This window comes from Lissotriton vulgaris, chromosome 6 (assembly GCF_964263255.1).
Source record: "Lissotriton vulgaris chromosome 6, aLisVul1.2, whole genome shotgun sequence".
In the NCBI taxonomy this organism is placed as follows: domain Eukaryota; kingdom Metazoa; phylum Chordata; class Amphibia; order Caudata; family Salamandridae; genus Lissotriton; species Lissotriton vulgaris.
The window spans coordinates 1,476,074,856-1,476,091,926 of record NC_141694.1 but is presented as its reverse complement, the minus strand read 5'-3'; the positions used below and the strand labels follow the sequence as shown (position 1 = coordinate 1,476,091,926).

The following is a 17,071-nucleotide window of genomic DNA, read 5'->3' as shown; positions in this document are numbered from 1 at the left end:
ATAAGGCCCCGAACACCGCACCTGCCTGCCTGACCGGCCACCCCAAACCGGACTCGGTTGTGACGCAGGCGGCCCAAAAACAATCCCGCAACCCTTCCTCGCCGCTGTCCGCGCCCCCTGACAAGGAAGGAAGGAAGCTGGACACCATAGGCAAGCGGTTCTCTACCACGTCCGCCATGACCATCAAGGTAGCGAATTCCATCGCCCTCCTTGGCCGCTACAACCGCCAGCTATGGGAAGACATAGCTCCTTATCTACAAAGTCTGCCAGCCGCGGTCCAGGACGAGGTGAAAGCTCTTCTAGCGGAAGGACAAAACTCCGCGGCAGAACTTATCGACTGCGCCATCGACGCAGCCATGACGGGATTCCGCCAGTTGGCCGGGGCGGCCGTGCTCCGCCGCCAAGGCTGGCTCAAAGCAACGTCCTTTCGGCAGGAGGTCCAATCTAAGGTGCTGGACATGCCGTTCGACGGTCAATTCCTCTTTGGAGAGAAGATAGACGAAGCGCTCCAGGCCATCAAGAAGGACACCGATACGGCGAGAGCTCTGGGCTCCCTACAGTCCCGGAACCAATCCTTTCGGGGGGGCCGCTCCAGAGGTCAGTACTCCTACAGGGGTTCCTACCAAAATCGATCGTCCTATTCCTACAACAACAGGAACCAGCCCCAGCACAAACAACAGTCCCGTCAGTCGTCCTATGGGAGGTCGTCCTTCAGAGGCAAATCCGCCAAGAAGGGCGCTGGCGGCCGCCAGTGACCATTTACTCCAGCCAGTCCCACCACCGTCTCAATCCTTTCGAATTGGAGGAAAACTGTCCCACTTCCTCAAAAATTGGCAAAAAACCACTACGGATCGGTGGGTGCTGCAAATAATTCAATTTGCAAAATAGGTTGTCTGGGAGCTACCCTTTCTATCAGGAAAAGGATTGGGTCAACAATAGCAAAAATTCAGAGTTCCTTCTCCTGGATTCACTATTTATCAAATTTTTAATTAGTCAAGGGGTCTTCCCTAGAGGAGCAAGGGGGTTTGTAGTGTTACAGTAGTTACCAAATTTACACTTCAATGAAAATGGTGCCCACAAGTATCAGCAAAAACATGAAACAATAGTGTTGTTGTATAAAAATATTGATCAATTATTTATTTAAAAAACATAATGCAAACAATTTATAATAAGTCACAACATTTACAAAATTACAAATTTATTCTAGGTTTTTACAAACGCAAAAAACATTCATCATTTTAAAACAATTATTATTAAAACATCATACTGTCAATTATACAATGGTTTTTGTTAAAAATTACTGGGACATAGGAACGAAAAAGTGTCGACGCGGCGTTTCGGTGCCTCTTTATTTTGCACCTTCTTCAAGGACTCGTTCACGATTCAGTTATTCTACTCCAGGTGCGAACATCCTGGTGATCTTTCTTGTATTTCAGATTGAACACGTTTCTTCTTGTGCTCGCTGTCTTTCCTTATCACTTATTTCTTGTGCAAGTGTCTTTGGTTGAGCGTCACTTGTTTTGGTAAAGATTGGGGACACGCTTCAGTCCGGTCCGCTTTACTCTTGGTCTTTTAAGAGTGATGGAGGACGCCTCTGGGAGCTACCTTCTGATAATTTCATCCACCATTAACTCTGTATGGTTAGAATGAATACATCTTAAGTTTATTTCTTTCTCCTTATAGCTTCTTCTTTGTGGGGCTTTTTTATCACATTAGCGGTCCACTCTGTCAAGGATTCCAAACGAGCCCAGGAAGGTGGAGGACGCCGTGCAGTTCAGCTATCCTTGACAGAGTGGACCGCTAATGTGATAAAAAAGCCCCACAAAGAAGAAGCTATAAGGAGAAAGAAATAAACTTAAGATGTATTCATTCTAACCATACAGAGTTAATGGTGGATGAAATTATCAGAAGGTAGCTCCCAGAGGCGTCCTCCATCACTCTTAAAAGACCAAGAGTAAAGCGGACCGGACTGAAGCGTGTCCCCAATCTTTACCAAAACAAGTGACGCTCAACCAAAGACACTTGCACAAGAAATAAGTGATAAGGAAAGACAGCGAGCACAAGAAGAAACGTGTTCAATCTGAAATACAAGAAAGATCACCAGGATGTTCGCACCTGGAGTAGAATAACTGAATCGTGAACGAGTCCTTGAAGAAGGTGCAAAATAAAGAGGCACCGAAACGCCGCGTCGACACTTTTTCGTTCCTATGTCCCAGTAATTTTTAACAAAAACCATTGTATAATTGACAGTATGATGTTTTAATAATAATTGTTTTAAAATGATGAATGTTTTTTGCGTTTGTAAAAACCTAGAATAAATTTGTAATTTTGTAAATGTTGTGACTTATTATAAATTGTTTGCATTATGTTTTTTAAATAAATAATTGATCAATATTTTTATACAACAACACTATTGTTTCATGTTTTTGCTGATACTTGTGGGCACCATTTTCATTGAAGTGTAAATTTGGTAACTACTGTAACACTACAAACCCCCTTGCTCCTCTAGGGAAGACCCCTTGACTAATTAAAAATTTGATAAATAGTGAATCCAGGAGAAGGAACTCTGAATTTTTGCAATAATTCAATTTGGACATTCCCTCGAACTGGTCAACACCCCTCCCAACACTCCGCCGCTGAAGCGTGCTCACAAACACCTGCACCTCCTTCTCCAGGAAGTATCCGCCATGTTGGTCAAAGGAGCCATCGAAAGAGTCCCAAAGTCCCAGAAGGGGAAGGGTTTTTATTCCCACTTCTTCCTGGTCCAACAGAAAGGGGACAAGTGGAGGCCGATCTTAGACCTTCGGGCGCTCAACGCCTTCCTGCGGAGTCAATCCTTCCGGATGGTCACAATCCAGGAGATCCTGGGAGCACTGGAAAGAGGAGACTCGATGGTCTCCCTGGACTTACAGGATGCCTACTACCATATCCCCATCCTTGTAAGGCACAGGAAGTACCTACGGTTCGAAATAGCAGGCAGACATTACCAGTTCAAGGTTTTGCCTTTCGGCCTCAAATCCGCACCACGTATCTTCACGAAGTGCTTAGCGCCAGTGGCGGCCTTCCTGCGGCAAAGGGGTCACCAGGTCTTCCCCTACCTGGACGACTGGCTAGTGAAGGCGCCTTCCCCGGAAGGCACGACGGCTTCATCCAACGCCTGCAGCGCTCTTTTTCAACAGCTGGGTCTGACGATCAACCTCAAGAAATCCTGCACTACCCCTTCAACGAGGATCACCTTCCTAGGGGCTACCCTAGACACGAAGCGCGCGAAGGCTTTCCCCTCAGAGGACAGGACCAACAAAATACTGTCCCTGGCCGCGGCGGTGGCCAAGAAGCCTCGCATCAAGGTACGGACATTCACCTCCTTGCTAGGGATGATGTCTTCATGCATTCTCCTCATACCACACTGCAGGCTCCGCATGCGGCCCCTGCAGGAGGCGCTGGCGAGGCAATGGAAACAGAGTTCCGGCTCCTTCGAGGACATTATCACGATCACACCGGCCATCACAAAGGCCCTTCTGTGGTGGAGAAACAGAACTCACCTGACAGCCGGATTGCAGTTCCTCCTGCCACCGGCACCACTGGTCATCACGACAGACGCCTCACTGGAAGGCTGGGGAGCAGTCCTGTTGGACCTTCGCGTCAGCGGAAAATGGGACGCCCAGGAGAAACAACTACACATCAACCTGCTGGAACTGAGAGCGGTGTATCTGGCTCTGCAGGCCTTCCTGCCACGTATCGGCACTTCCCCGGTGCTCGTCAAAACAGACAACACCACGACGATGCACTACCTGAACAAACAGGGGGGAACGCGATCTCTCTCTCTCTCACGAGAATCGCAGAAAATCTGGAACTGGTTGGTGGCGCACGGACTCTCCCTCAAAGCGGAGTACGTTCCCGGGAAGGACAACACTATCGCGGACGCCCTCAGCAGACAGACCTCTCTCTCCCACGAATGGGAGCTGGACGGCGACACGGTAGCCCACGTCTTCTCGCAATGGGGGACTCCGAGGATCGATCTCTTCGCGACGGCAGGGAACGCCAAATGCCAAAGCTACGCAAGCTGGCATCCCCAACGGGGGTCACTGGGAAATGCTTTTTCCATCGGCTGGTTCAGCGTGTTTGCGTACGCTTTTCCTCCGTTCCCGCTGATACCGAGGCTCCTCCGGAAGATGAAGACGGAACCGTGCACCCTGATACTGATTGCTCCGTACTGGCCGAGACAACATTGGTTCTCGGACCTGCTTCGCCTGTCCATCAGGCCCCCGATTCACCTGCAACAACACCCGAACCTCTTAACGATGTCCGGAGGCCAGGTACACCACCCGAACCTCCGTTCGCTCAACTTATCGGCCTGGCTCCTGAGCACCGAGAGTTCGGGGACCTAGAGATCCCGCAGGACTGCAGGGCAGTACTAGCCAAGGCGAGGGCGGGCAGCGCGAACAAAACCTACTCGCTGAAGTGGAAAAGGTTCTGCCTGTGGTGTTCGGAACACGACTTACACCCCCTCCGGGTCACCCCGGTGCAGCTGCTACCGTACCTCCTCCACCTGGCTCAATCGGGGCTGGCTCACGCCTCCATTAAGGTTCATCTGGCTGCGATTTCAAGATTCACCAGGACCCCATCTGGACCCTCCCTATGGTCCAGTCGACTGATAAAGCAATTTCTGAAAGGGCTCTACAGATCCTTTCCGAGGCCTCGGAAAGTCCCTCCAACCTGGCAGTTGAACTTGGTGCTCAACCAACTCATGAAACACCCATTCGAGCCCATACACCGGGCCTCACTCAAACACCTTTCCTGGAAAACGGCACTCCTGCTAGCCCTGACGTCAGCCAGACGAGTCAGCGAACTTCAGGCGCTGTCTATTCAGGAACCGTATCTCCAATTCAGGCACGACCGGGTGGTGCTCAGGCCCAACCCTAAATTCATCCCTAAGGTGCCGTCGGACTTTCACCTGAACGAACCAATTGTCCTTAAGTCGTTCTTTGCGAACCCTTCCACAGCAGCGGAAAGAGCGCTGCATTCCTTGGACCTTAAAAGGTGTCTCAAATTCTACTTGGACAGGACCAAAGACGTCAGAAAGTCTTCTCAACTCTTTGTAGCCTACAGCAACCCACGCATGGGGTTGCCCTTGACGAAACAGAGCATCTCCCGCTGGATTTCTTCAGCGATTGCTTTCTGCCATGATCAGGCCGGACGGCCTTTGACGGACCGAGTGGCTGCCCACTCTACCAGAGCGATGTCAACGTCAGCGGCGCTCTTCGCTGGAGTGACGATCCTGGACATCTGCAGAGCGGCGACCTGGAAGTCCCCGCACACCTTCTCCAGACACTACTGCCTGGACTTCGAACTGCAGAAGGACGCTGCAGTGGGACAAGCGGTGCTGCGCCATCTCTTCCAATAAGGTGAGCCTTACCTCGTCCCGCCATCCAGGTATGCACATTCTTCATGGTCTTTGTTTATCTCTGCTGTATGCATGACTGTATAGTACCATGTTTTCTCTCACATTGTCTGTGATTTATACAGGCCTGCTGATTGTGGGAATGTGCTTTACCACTATGCATGTGTAACTGCTAACTACTCTGATTCAGGCATGTGAATCTATGAAAGACACCCAAATACTGGATAAGAAATGCGTTACTTACCTGTAACAGCAGTTATCCAGTATTGGTGTCTTTCATAGATTCACATGCACCCCTCCCGCCTCCCCGGTAAGGACTCACGTACCTCTAGGTCTACAGTGCGACACCCTAGCTGGGTGCGTACGAAAATCTGAGGGACTGAGGCTCCTCCCGGGAAGGTTCTAGAGGGAGGTCGGAGCTGATTGGCTAACGATGAGAGTTCGGTCCTTTTTTACATAAGGACGTGGAAAGGCCCCAAAGGGGAGGCCCTTCGGCCTATATTCTCTATGTATGTCCTTAGGACATTACTTTTTTATGTACCGGAGGCTCCCGTCTCGGCGACGGGGAATGATTCAGGCATGTGAATCTATGAAAGACACCAATACTGGATAACTGCTGTTACAGGTAAGTAACGCATTTCTTTCCCATTCAGCTTTGGCCTGTACAATCATTTTTTTAATTAAAATTTAATATTATTAACCGGTTTATAAAGTGTATATAAATAAAGTAGAAAAATGTAAAAATGGAGGCTGAAAATTACGTTTGTATCATCAGATTTATTTGTGGGACCAGTGCAAGTGCATCAAACAAAATATAGTATGGATTGTTAGGGGCAACATTTGAATTTAAAAACGCTCCAACCTCCTGATTATTTTTTTATATTGGTTTGTGAATTAACAAAAATCATAATTTATGTATTTGTATGAGTGTTGTTTCTGTACGTTTTGTGTATTGTTTTGCAGTTCAAATGATCGAAAATGCATAGGCAGACGTCCCTGGCTTCCAGTAATAATTCAGTGGGGGTTCCAGTAGTGATTAAGTGGGGGCCCACACATTTCAAAGGGCTAAGAACCACTGATGTACTATATCAAGGTCTTAAATATGCAAAAGCTGTTGTGATCCTAGCCTTATAGAAAGTACAGTGAATTATACCACCGTACAAAACCTTTAGATGTTGCAAGGCTTGGATGGATCCATGCAGAAAAGTGTTCTTCTGCTTCCTCATATTGTGCCGCAGGCCACATTGTATGGTCACCTGGGATTTGGCCCAGTCTGGACACATAGCAATCTCGTGTCTTAGGATCTCGAAAGTAACATGTGGCTGGAGGTAACTATGATGGAATGCATTCCCAGAGATTAGATTTATAAAGCCAGACTGAACCTTTAAATGTATTCTGACACTGTTTACTGGACCACAAAGATCCTTCATACTCTGATAGTAAACGCAATGTTTTATACAACTTTTCTTATAAATTTATGTCTGAAAGTATAGACCCTTAAGCTAATTGGTGCTAAAATCCTAGGAATCCTTTTCTTTTTTGGGTGGAAGGATGCAGTTGTACAGTGCTTCTCGTAAGAGTACATGTGCGTTTGGAAATATCTACTGAAACGACGTGCAAACGACGTTCTAAGGACAGCCGATTTTTACAATTTTGTTAAAGGGTATGTAAAGATTCCTGTGTCGGGGGCTGCCGCAGTCTGAGTTGTTTAAAAAGTGCTACTGCGGGAGTAACTGCCTCATTCATCTATGAAAGAAAAGCTGAAGCTGTGCCAGAGGGCGCCAGAGAGTTAGCGAGTGTCCTAAAAAGCCGGCCGTTTGTGAGTGAGTGACGTTCCTCATAAAAGTTGCACTTTCCCAGGATTTTAGCTGTCTCCAGTGAATTTGATACTTAATTCTGAACTTGCTATTTAATATGCTATTTAATATGTAACCAAATAAAAATGAATCCGCATTTTGTCTCTAAATCGTGAATCGTGGGAACAAACGTTGTTTTTCATGGGAGCGAGCAATGTAAATGAAGCTCAACTCTTCAATCATTGACAACATTATTGGTGCATTATATACCTAACAACAATGGTATGCAAATAATGTTTACATTTTTGATGCTGTTAGAGAGGCATAAGCACTTGGGGGTCCGTCTTCAGTCTGCCATCTGACAGATGAGGGCTCAAGTGGTCCCTGGCTCTGTGGCCTTCATTATAGCAAGATGTGTACAAGAGGCCTCCTCCTCTTGTAAAAGCTGTGAATAGGTGCACAGCAGTGTACTACAGACACTCATCCAGTCTGTCATGCAGTACGACTGGAAGACAGTCGGAAAGAAGAAAAAAATGAACATGTATGTGATGTACAGCATGTAATCCCCCTCATTGATGAGTAAACTATACATTCATATTTTTTATTTGAACTTGCTTGAGTGGGCATCAGGGTCGTGGTCGGGTAATAATCAGGAGAACCCCATACAATAACTGCAGAGCCGATGTTTAGTGCCGATTCAGAAACATGTGTACATGTATTTCCTGTGCTTTTCATCAAATCCAAGATGCACCCCTGGAATCCACGTATAAAAATGCAAACGTGTAGGGAAATGTACGGATTACATAAGACTTGGAGGAGGGTGGCATGTTATGGTCACAATATTTAAAGTGGGAAGGAAAAAATGAAAATGTGTAAAGTTCTGATGTCATATCTAGATGTGCTATTATGTACAGTGGGTCCACTACTCACAAGGAGGATTGGGTAAAGGTTTGTGAGCTTCTGGGCGAATACCACTCGCTTGCACCTGTTTCTTAGAGATGCTCCAGTAACATGTGTAACTCATAACGTTTTGTGAATTGGATAAACTGGTGTAAATTACGACCATGAGAATGCCAAGCTTGCTTGGTATTGGTTTACACCTGTGCCGTGCATCTGATGAGGTGAGTTAACACCGCAGAGGCATCTGGGCTCTAAAGTCCTGCTGTAGAAATACCAGTCTGATTGCCTGAGTTATGTGCGAGCCAATAGGAGCCAGTGTAAAACGTGACCCCCCACAAACGTGCTACGGTGTGTAAGGCTGTGCGTCGAATTCACATAGGTGTACTCCACTTTGACACCTGCAGTGGCCGCAAACGGACCTGGCAAAACTATAAAAACACAGAAATGCACAGCTGTTCTATTTTAGTGCTTTTCAGTTTGTGTTATTGGCATGTTAGTATTGTTTAAGCGTGTATTGGGTGACGCTGACCTTTGCTCTCCTAGAGTTCTGTTGTGCCTCCCTGAAGTAAATTGATCTCGCCCTTTCAGGGTCCTTTATTCTGTCTATAGTTGGTGCAGAATAAGAAGCTGAATTATTAAGGCTTTCTTTTAACTGCCCCGGCATCTAAATAAAGATCACTGCTCTCTATGAAATTCTATACATTGATAGGGAGGGGCTGAACTACCCTTAGCCGCGCAGTCTTGTTAGTGTATTTTGTAATGTGTTTTCCCCTCTGCTTTTTTCCAGATTCAGCCCTATGAGAAAATAAAGGCCCGAGGCCTGCCTGACAGCATTGCTTCAGTCTTGAACAAACTGGTGGTGGTGAAACTGAATGGCGGGTTAGGCACCAGTATGGGCTGCAAAGGTCCCAAGAGTTTAATCAGTGTGCGCAATGAGAACACCTTCCTGGACCTGACGGTGAAGCAGATTGAGGTATGTCCTGGGTGATATCTCAGTGAAACGGTTTGAAATAAATTAATGCCAAGTGTCGTAGTTACGTTCTTGTGCTGTAGTGATTGTGACACGTTTTCGATCAAGATTCCAAATGTTAATTAACATTTTCTGGAGGACTATAATAAGCAGAACTGTGTAAAACATAGTGTCCTTCTATTTTACTTTAATTTTTTGCCATTTTTCCATTTTGCTTCACCACCCTCATATTTTATACCTGGGAATGTCGCCCCACCCCTTCCGTTTGGGTAATAGCTTAAACCGAAGCTGGGCTCGTTAGTGGCTCAGAAGTGAACCAGTGCTTTACATCAGTAAATACACTCTGAATGCGTTTTTTTAGGTCTCACTTAAGCTAGACACGCTTCAGCTATCTGTTGAAAACAGACCAATTCTATTCAGTTTATAGACTTGAGCCCCTTGCTCAGGGGTCCCTGCTCTTGATTCGATGGCTTTCCTCACTAATATTGTTACTCTTATACTGGAATTGGATGATATATATTCTTCCACTGCGGACCTGAGGATACTTTTTAGGTCTCGCCTGTCGATGCGCATGCGCATCGAGCAAGGCGAGAGTATTGGCACTTATCGGCTCTTTATCCACACTGCAAGGAATCGTGGCGATTCCTTGCAGTGCACGATAAATTTAAGCTCAATGCGCATGCGCATTGAGCTTAAATGCGCGTGCACATGCACCCAGCCGCCTACTCTCTCTCTCAGCCTTCCCACAACTCCGCCCCCTCACTACTTGATTGCACGGCCGCTAGGCCGTGCCTCCCCTACTCTCCTCCCCCCTCCTCCTCTCCTCCCATGCCTGCCTCTCATATTGCCTTGCTATAACACTCTTTCTTCGTTTTACAACTTCTCGTTATTCACAATGCCCTTTCTTTTCCGCTTTCTTTGTGTTACATGGGGACCTTTGTGTGCTACTAATGGTGGCCTTTTATGTACATGAGCATTTTTGTCAGGATAGCCGTAATACGGCCTTAAGATTTAGTTGGAGCCGCTTCATTATACTTTTGACTTGTCGGTTTTCACTTTTACTAACGAGACTCCGAACCTCCCTAATTATATTTTCGGGACTTTTAACCTCCGCAGCGGTAATTCAGCCCGTTGTTTATCTCGCCATCCACAACGGAGGTTCGCATTCTAGGCTTTCTCTACCTGTGGAGGCTATAACCTTGCCTTCCGGGTCGGGTGGTAGTCACTTCCAGGTCGAGGACGCGAGTCTCATCGAGGGTGATTCTACACAGGTACGGTTGGTTGGTGTTATATTGCGGACTTTATCTTATATCTTTTGGACACTGCTTGAATTAGATAAGTAGCTTTCAGTACTGGGATCGATCTACTAATAGATCGTTTTTTTTTCTGACTTTTTAGAATTCGAACACCACACGAACCCATGTGGTGTATTTTGAAGAATTTCTTAAACTCCACGATTGGAACCATAGATTTGTTGTTCGCATAGATATGCGTGAAGTTGGCGTCTCCTCTACACAGTGTGTTGAACCGTTTTAAGGGGTAAGAGACCACCTTTGTGTGGTGGGGGTAGGATTCATGACAGCTCAGTGCATGTACCCAATTATAGGCTACTTCAGTTTAATACAGGGGGCTGTGTCAATACATGTACCCGGGACACCAGGAACACTAGAACAAAATGTCATGGGTGCAATTTTGAAGACATGCGTCTCGTAACTGGAGCCCCGTTTCTGTCTTATCTGTCTATACAGCGCTAAGAGGGGTGTTATGATAATAAAATGGCTTCCAGCTCCGGCCCCCAGGTTGAGTTTGCTTTCTTTCCTCTGTTGACATTTCACCCCCGGCCTTCTCCAGATTCCGTTACAAGTGGACAAAGCACTACAGCAAGTGGTTGTGTGTATGGAACACCCTCTGCGGAGGCCACAGCGTTGTGTCGTTCTCATGCGGCCAGGGGGCATTTGCTAGCTTTTCCGAGAGGAACCCCTCACCCTCACCCTCAACCCCTCAAACTCACCCTCACTCACCCTCACTCACCCTGACCATCACTCACCCTCAACCCCTCACTCACCCTCAACCCCTCACTCACCCTCACTCTCACTCATCCTCACTCACCCTCAACCCCTCACCCTCACTCACCCTCAACCCCTCACCCTCACTCACCCTCAACCCCTCACCCTCACTCACCCTCAACCCCTCACCCTCACTCACCCTCAACCCCTCACCCTCACTCACTCACCCTCAACCCCTCACCCTCACCCTCAACCCCTCAAACTCACCCTCAACCCCTCACCCACACTCACCCTGACCATCACTCACCCTCAACCCCTCACTCACCCTCAACCCCTCACTCACCCTCACCCTGACCATCACTCACCCTCAACCCCTCACTCTCACTCATCCTCACTCACCCTCAACCCCTCACCCTCACTCACCCTCACTCACCCTCACTCACCCTCACTCACCCTCACTCACCCTCACTCACCCTCACTCACCCTCACTCACCCTCACTCACCCTCACTCACCCTCACTCACCCTCACTCACCCTCACTCACCCTCAACCCCTCACCCTCACTCACCCTCACCCTCACTCACCCTCAACCCCTCACCCTCAACCCCTCACTCACCCTCACTCACCCTCACCCTCACCCTCACTCACCCTCACCCTTACTCACCCTCAACCCCTCACCCTCACTCACCCTCAACCCCTCACCCTAACTCAACCCCTCACCCTCACTCACCCTCAACCCCTCACCCTCACCCTCAACCCCTCACTCACCCTCACTCTCACTCACCCTCACTCAGCCTCAACTACTCTCACTCACCCTCAACCCCTCACCCTAACTCACCCTCACCCTCACTCACCCTCAACACCTCACTCACCCTCACTCACCCTCAACACCTCACCCTCAACCCCTCACCCTCACTCACCCTCACTCACCCTCACTCACCCTCAACCCCTCACCCTCACCTTCACTCACCCTCAACCCCTCACCCTCACTCACCCTCAACGCCTCACCCTCAATCACCCTCAACCCCTCACCCACCTTCACTCACCCTCACCCTCACTCACCCTCACCCCCTCATCCTCACTCACCCTCAACCCCTCACCCTCACTCACCCTCAACCCCTCACCCTCACTCACCCCCACTCACCCTCAACCCCTCACCCTCACTCACCCTCACTCACCCTCAACCCCTCACCCACCCTCAACCCCTCACCCTCAACCCCTCACCCTCAACCCCTCACCCTCAACCCCTCACCCTCAACCCCTCACCCTCAACCCCTCACCCTCAACCCCTCACCCTCAACCCCTCACCCACACTCACCCACACTCACCCACACTCACCCACACTCACCCACACTCACCCACACTCACCCACACTCACCCACACTCACCCTCACTCACACTCACCTTCAACCCCTCACCCTCACTCACCCTCAACCCCTCAACCCCTCACCCTCCCTCACCCTCATTCACCCTCAACCCCTCACCCTCACTCACCCTCAACCCCTCACCCTCACTCACCCTCAACCCCTCACCCTCAATCCCTCACCCACACCCACCCACACTCACCCTCACTCACACTCACCCACCCTCACTCACCCTCACTCACCCACCCTCACCCTCATGCTAAAGATTTACAAAAAAACCCATTAACAATTCTAAAAGCACTAACTCTAATGCTGCGAGACCTATTGCATTTCTAATGCTTGTTTACTCAGCACTTCTTCCTACCTAGCAGTCTCCACCATGTTTTTCTTCTGCCTACCAACCCTACCTCCCCGCTGTCTGCTTACCCCGGATCTTCAATTACTTGCGCTATGCTTGAGCATTTCAATATAAGCTTAAAAGGAACTTGAATCCTCCCCTCTTTACTAACTTCTCATTGGTTCCTGAGCGTGCCACTTACCTTTCCCTCATTTCTATTGGCTGTAGCATATTTTCCTGCATTTACCAATGCTTGTTCCTCGGCTGCTTCTCTTATCAGGTTCCTGCTGCCAAAGTACTGTTAACATTCGCTTTGGTGGAATTCTAGTTTTATAAAGTTTTGCCTTTAACTCTTGCAGCATATTTATATAACAATTCATCACCCAGAGAGATTGCGTGATTTGCATAGAATCACAGGATGTTACGCAGTGCCACCGAGACTTGAACTGGGATCACTAGCTCTCGAGTCAGCAGCTCTGGCTGCTGCGTCACATCCTCTCCACTCCTGTGTTATCTGTCAGGGAGCTCTTTCCTTCTACCGGACGACGATTGATTACATAGGTGAAACTTGTGCATGCTTTCACAGGAGGTCTGCAGGCCCTACGCTCTGTTTGCTCATCCCGCCCTATTCACTCATATTGCCCATCTGTTGTTCTCCAGTGCTCCCCTACGCCTCCCTGTCTCACTCCCAGATTGTTTAAATTTTTGTTTTTTGTTTGATGGACTGGCACCTGCAAAGTACTGTGCACCTCTAATTGGCACTCCCAACGTACTTTATTTAAAAAAAAAATATTTGTGTTCCAACGTGGCTGACGCCATTTTAGAACAATAAAATGGGTTAAAAAAAGCCACTGGTACAGCACGACTCGCACTGCTCTATTTTGGCTTTCTTCCGTTCCCCTCTTTGTTTTACTTTTACCTTTAAAACAAATTCTAATTGGTGGATGGCCATTTTTGAATGTTAACGTAAAATTAAAAGATAAGGATGAAAGATAACTAGTGCATGGGCTCCAACGCAATCCAAAAGTACTGCACTTGCTCTTTTTTTAAGGATGCAACCTATATTCTTTGCCAGTGCGTGTTCTTCTATGTGCTGTTTTGAAATGCTAGCTATACTTTTTTTAAATGAGTATTTATCGCTTTTACAACAAGAAAAGCAGACAAGATCACATGCTGCAATTAAGTTACATAGGTAACATCGTATTGTATTAATTCTGCACGTCATCCATTCGTTCCCCTCCTAACAGTAGGATATCCAGTCTAAACTCAAACATGTCCAACACAACTGGTCTGGTCTTGGTTTACATCGTAGCTAGTATTACAATGTAGTTATTAACATCTGTGCCCCATTGCAAGCTGCCTTCTATATATACCTGTATACAGGGTCAAGACTGATTTGCGTTTGGCTGGGTCTAAGCTGGGGTGGCATTGTGAGCAAAAGAAAGATAAATTTAACCCAAATCTCTTGACTGCGGGTGGAATGTTTGATTTGTTCCTCATTCCGTCCATCATTTGTTTGTCTTTTTCTTCTCGTCCTAAGTGCGCTGGGTATGCCCAGACGTGGGCCCGGGCTCACTGTGCCACTGGATTCAAGCTAGCCTGGCAGTTAGGGGTGATACCCTGAAATCGGTCCCAGGATGCTTGTTTCTGGTCCAGGGAAGAACTGGTTCGGCAGTTCGGGCTGCACTGTTCCAATAAGGAACAGGGCAAGACTGATTTGCATATGGCTGGGTCTAAACTGGGTTTGCATGGTGAGCAAAAACGATGGATTTAACCCAGATCTCTTGACTGGGGGTGAATGTTTGATTTGTTCCATCTTCTGTCCATCATTTGTGTCTTTTCCTATATATACACCTAACATTTTATGTAAAGGGGAAAGTTCCAAAGTCTTCCGACCCTCTTGTGCATCCTTTGTATCTACCTCCGGTATGACTCTGTGTGGTTTCTTTAGCTTCTTCAGTATGGCCTGATTACAAATATCTGTTGTGTGCCCCCTCCCCCGCCCTCCCCTCCCCCTCCGCCCCACCCCGATTTAATAATCTCATCCAGGATTAAAAACTTCTCTATTTCTCTCTCATGGGGGCCTAGGACCAGGTGGGTCGGAAATTGTACTCCCCATCTCTGCCCATTCCATCAAGTCCACCGCCAGTTTTTCATCTCTGCTTACTTGTTGCACATTGCAAATTCAAGCTTCTTTAGGGGGCACTCTGGGACACGTCCACTGAATGGCAATGCGTCTCTTAGCCAGGAGTGTGCCCAACCTGAAAAACGTCCTTTTCATACATTTCCTCTCTCCCCCTGGCCTCAGGAAGATGCCTTGTATATAGTGCTTCAATGTGTCAGTCACTCCCCTGGGATGTATATGGCAGTTATTTGGGCTACTTCCAATGACAAGGCATTTATGACAGGGCAAAGCCGGACCATGTGTACAAAATCAGCCCCATTATGGCTACAGCTCGCCAAGGCAGGCAGGTATATTTTATGAAGTTTGGATGGTGTGTAATAAGTCGTATGTATGTCGTTTTATTCCGCCAGTTTAAAGCACACACTTCTGGACACTTTCTGCACCCCTTTATACGCCGTCACCCACTCCCTGTCTGTTAGCTCGCCATTCAACTGGTCTCAGCATTTATTCTGTAGCGTCAGTGTCTAAGCCAGTTTGTCTGTTCTTAGCAAGCGGTATATGTGACAGACGAGGTGTCTACTGTGGGGCAGGGCAGAAGCATCGTTAGGGCCTGTGACTGAGGTGAGGCCTCTGGGAAGGAAGTCCATACTCCCCTGGCTGGGTGGTCTAGTTTTGCATATTGTTGGAAGTGACCTGAGCTAAACCCAAAGTTTGCCTGAACTTCCTGAAATGCTATCAATCTATTCTCTGGATATACATCTGCTAAAGTTATGCAGCCCTCTCTTTTCCACCTTTCCATAGACTTAGTCAATGGTATCCGTGCAAATGGGGTACTATGCACCAGAGGCATGTCTGCCGAAAAAGGGCGTTCTTTTAATTATTGCTGTCACCACTCTCTCAGAGATGTCAGGCACGTTGGATGACATAAGGGAGGGGACCTGCCCCCCCACCCCATCCCTTCATTACTAAAGTGGGTAGTAGCTCAAATAATGGATGCCTCTGAAGAGATGTTTCTCCTAGTTATCCCCGTTTTTCAACCAGTGGACTGTGAGCTGCACCTGGGCCGCCGTGTAGTAGTTTGATACCCAGAACCTCTAGCTCTGCCTACCAGCACCCACTTCAGTGTTTCCTGTTAAATTCTGCCACTTAAGCCTGCCTGAAGATAGAAGGGGCGTGGCTTGGGCGCCGATGGAGCAGGCGGCGTGAGTCGATAGCTCCGTGCCCGATCCCGTCTTTTATCCTGAGATAGCATCCTGCGGGTAGCCTAAGGTACCAGAATCTGCATCGGAAAGTAAGGGGAACACTCTGAGCTCCAAATCCTGGCGACCGGAGGCTCTGGAGAGCGGTGAGGAAGCCTAGAAGTGCTGGAGGTTCAGTGGAGGAGACCTGCAAAATGGCGGCAACCATCGCCTACAGGACCTGCCTAACGCGGAGAGCCGCGCTAATGAACTTATGCAGGGACAAAGATTAAGGCTGCCGGGAGCGTGGAAAGGAAGGCGGCCAGCTGACATGCTCCAGTAACTGGCGAGACGGATGTGGCAGGCTGGAGGAAGCAGACTCGGACCAACAGTGGAGGAGCTCGCCTAGCAAGTTAAGATGGCGGCCGCCACGAAGAACGTCTATGGAGAGTTACGCACCGGAGGAAGGGACCGGAGGATCGGCAGCGGGGTTGTGACGCCCTCGGAGGTTGGGGGCCGGCGCGCTGCGCCTACCCGACGGCGGTACTGGAGGCACCGGAACCTGGAGGGACTGGAGCAGCTGGCGGGGCCGAGAACTGCAAGGTGGGCCCCGGTGTCCTGAGAGCAGTGGAGACTGAGGCGGGAGCCCTGAGGACAGAGAACAATTGGCGGGTGTGTTGCCTCTACGACCCTGGTGAGTGCGGGGCGGCGGGCCTGCGCTCGGTACTGCGGAGGCAGGGGCGGGAGCAGGCCTGCAGCGCTGCACGGAGAGGGGGGGCCGAAGGATGCAGCTGCAGGCATAGGGACGGCTGGGCCCAGATCTACGTGGAACGCTGACCCAAACTGCCATCTTGTGCCCGTTCACTGCAGGGAACTCTGGGAGTGCGTGGCCAGGGGACTGTTGGAGGGGCCTCTTCTTTTCTGATTGTTGGCACCCCAGGCCCATGGAGATCACAAAGACTTGGGCAGTGCAAAAGAGGTTCAATGGCACTTGG

At 48.7% G+C, this 17,071-nt stretch overlaps 1 protein-coding gene across 3 annotated transcripts in view; it reads left to right on the top strand.

The window, feature by feature from the left end:
• UGP2 (UDP-glucose pyrophosphorylase 2) overlaps positions 1 to 17,071 on the top strand; it is a 534,584-nt gene that overhangs the window by 351,541 nt on the left and 165,972 nt on the right. For all 3 annotated transcript variants that reach the window (XM_086927618.1, XM_086927620.1, XM_086927619.1), the window contains exon 4: positions 8,885 to 9,070. In XM_086927618.1, coding sequence (XP_086783744.1) covers positions 8,885 to 9,070 — 186 coding nt within the window. The remainder of the gene's footprint in view (positions 1 to 8,884; positions 9,071 to 17,071) is intronic.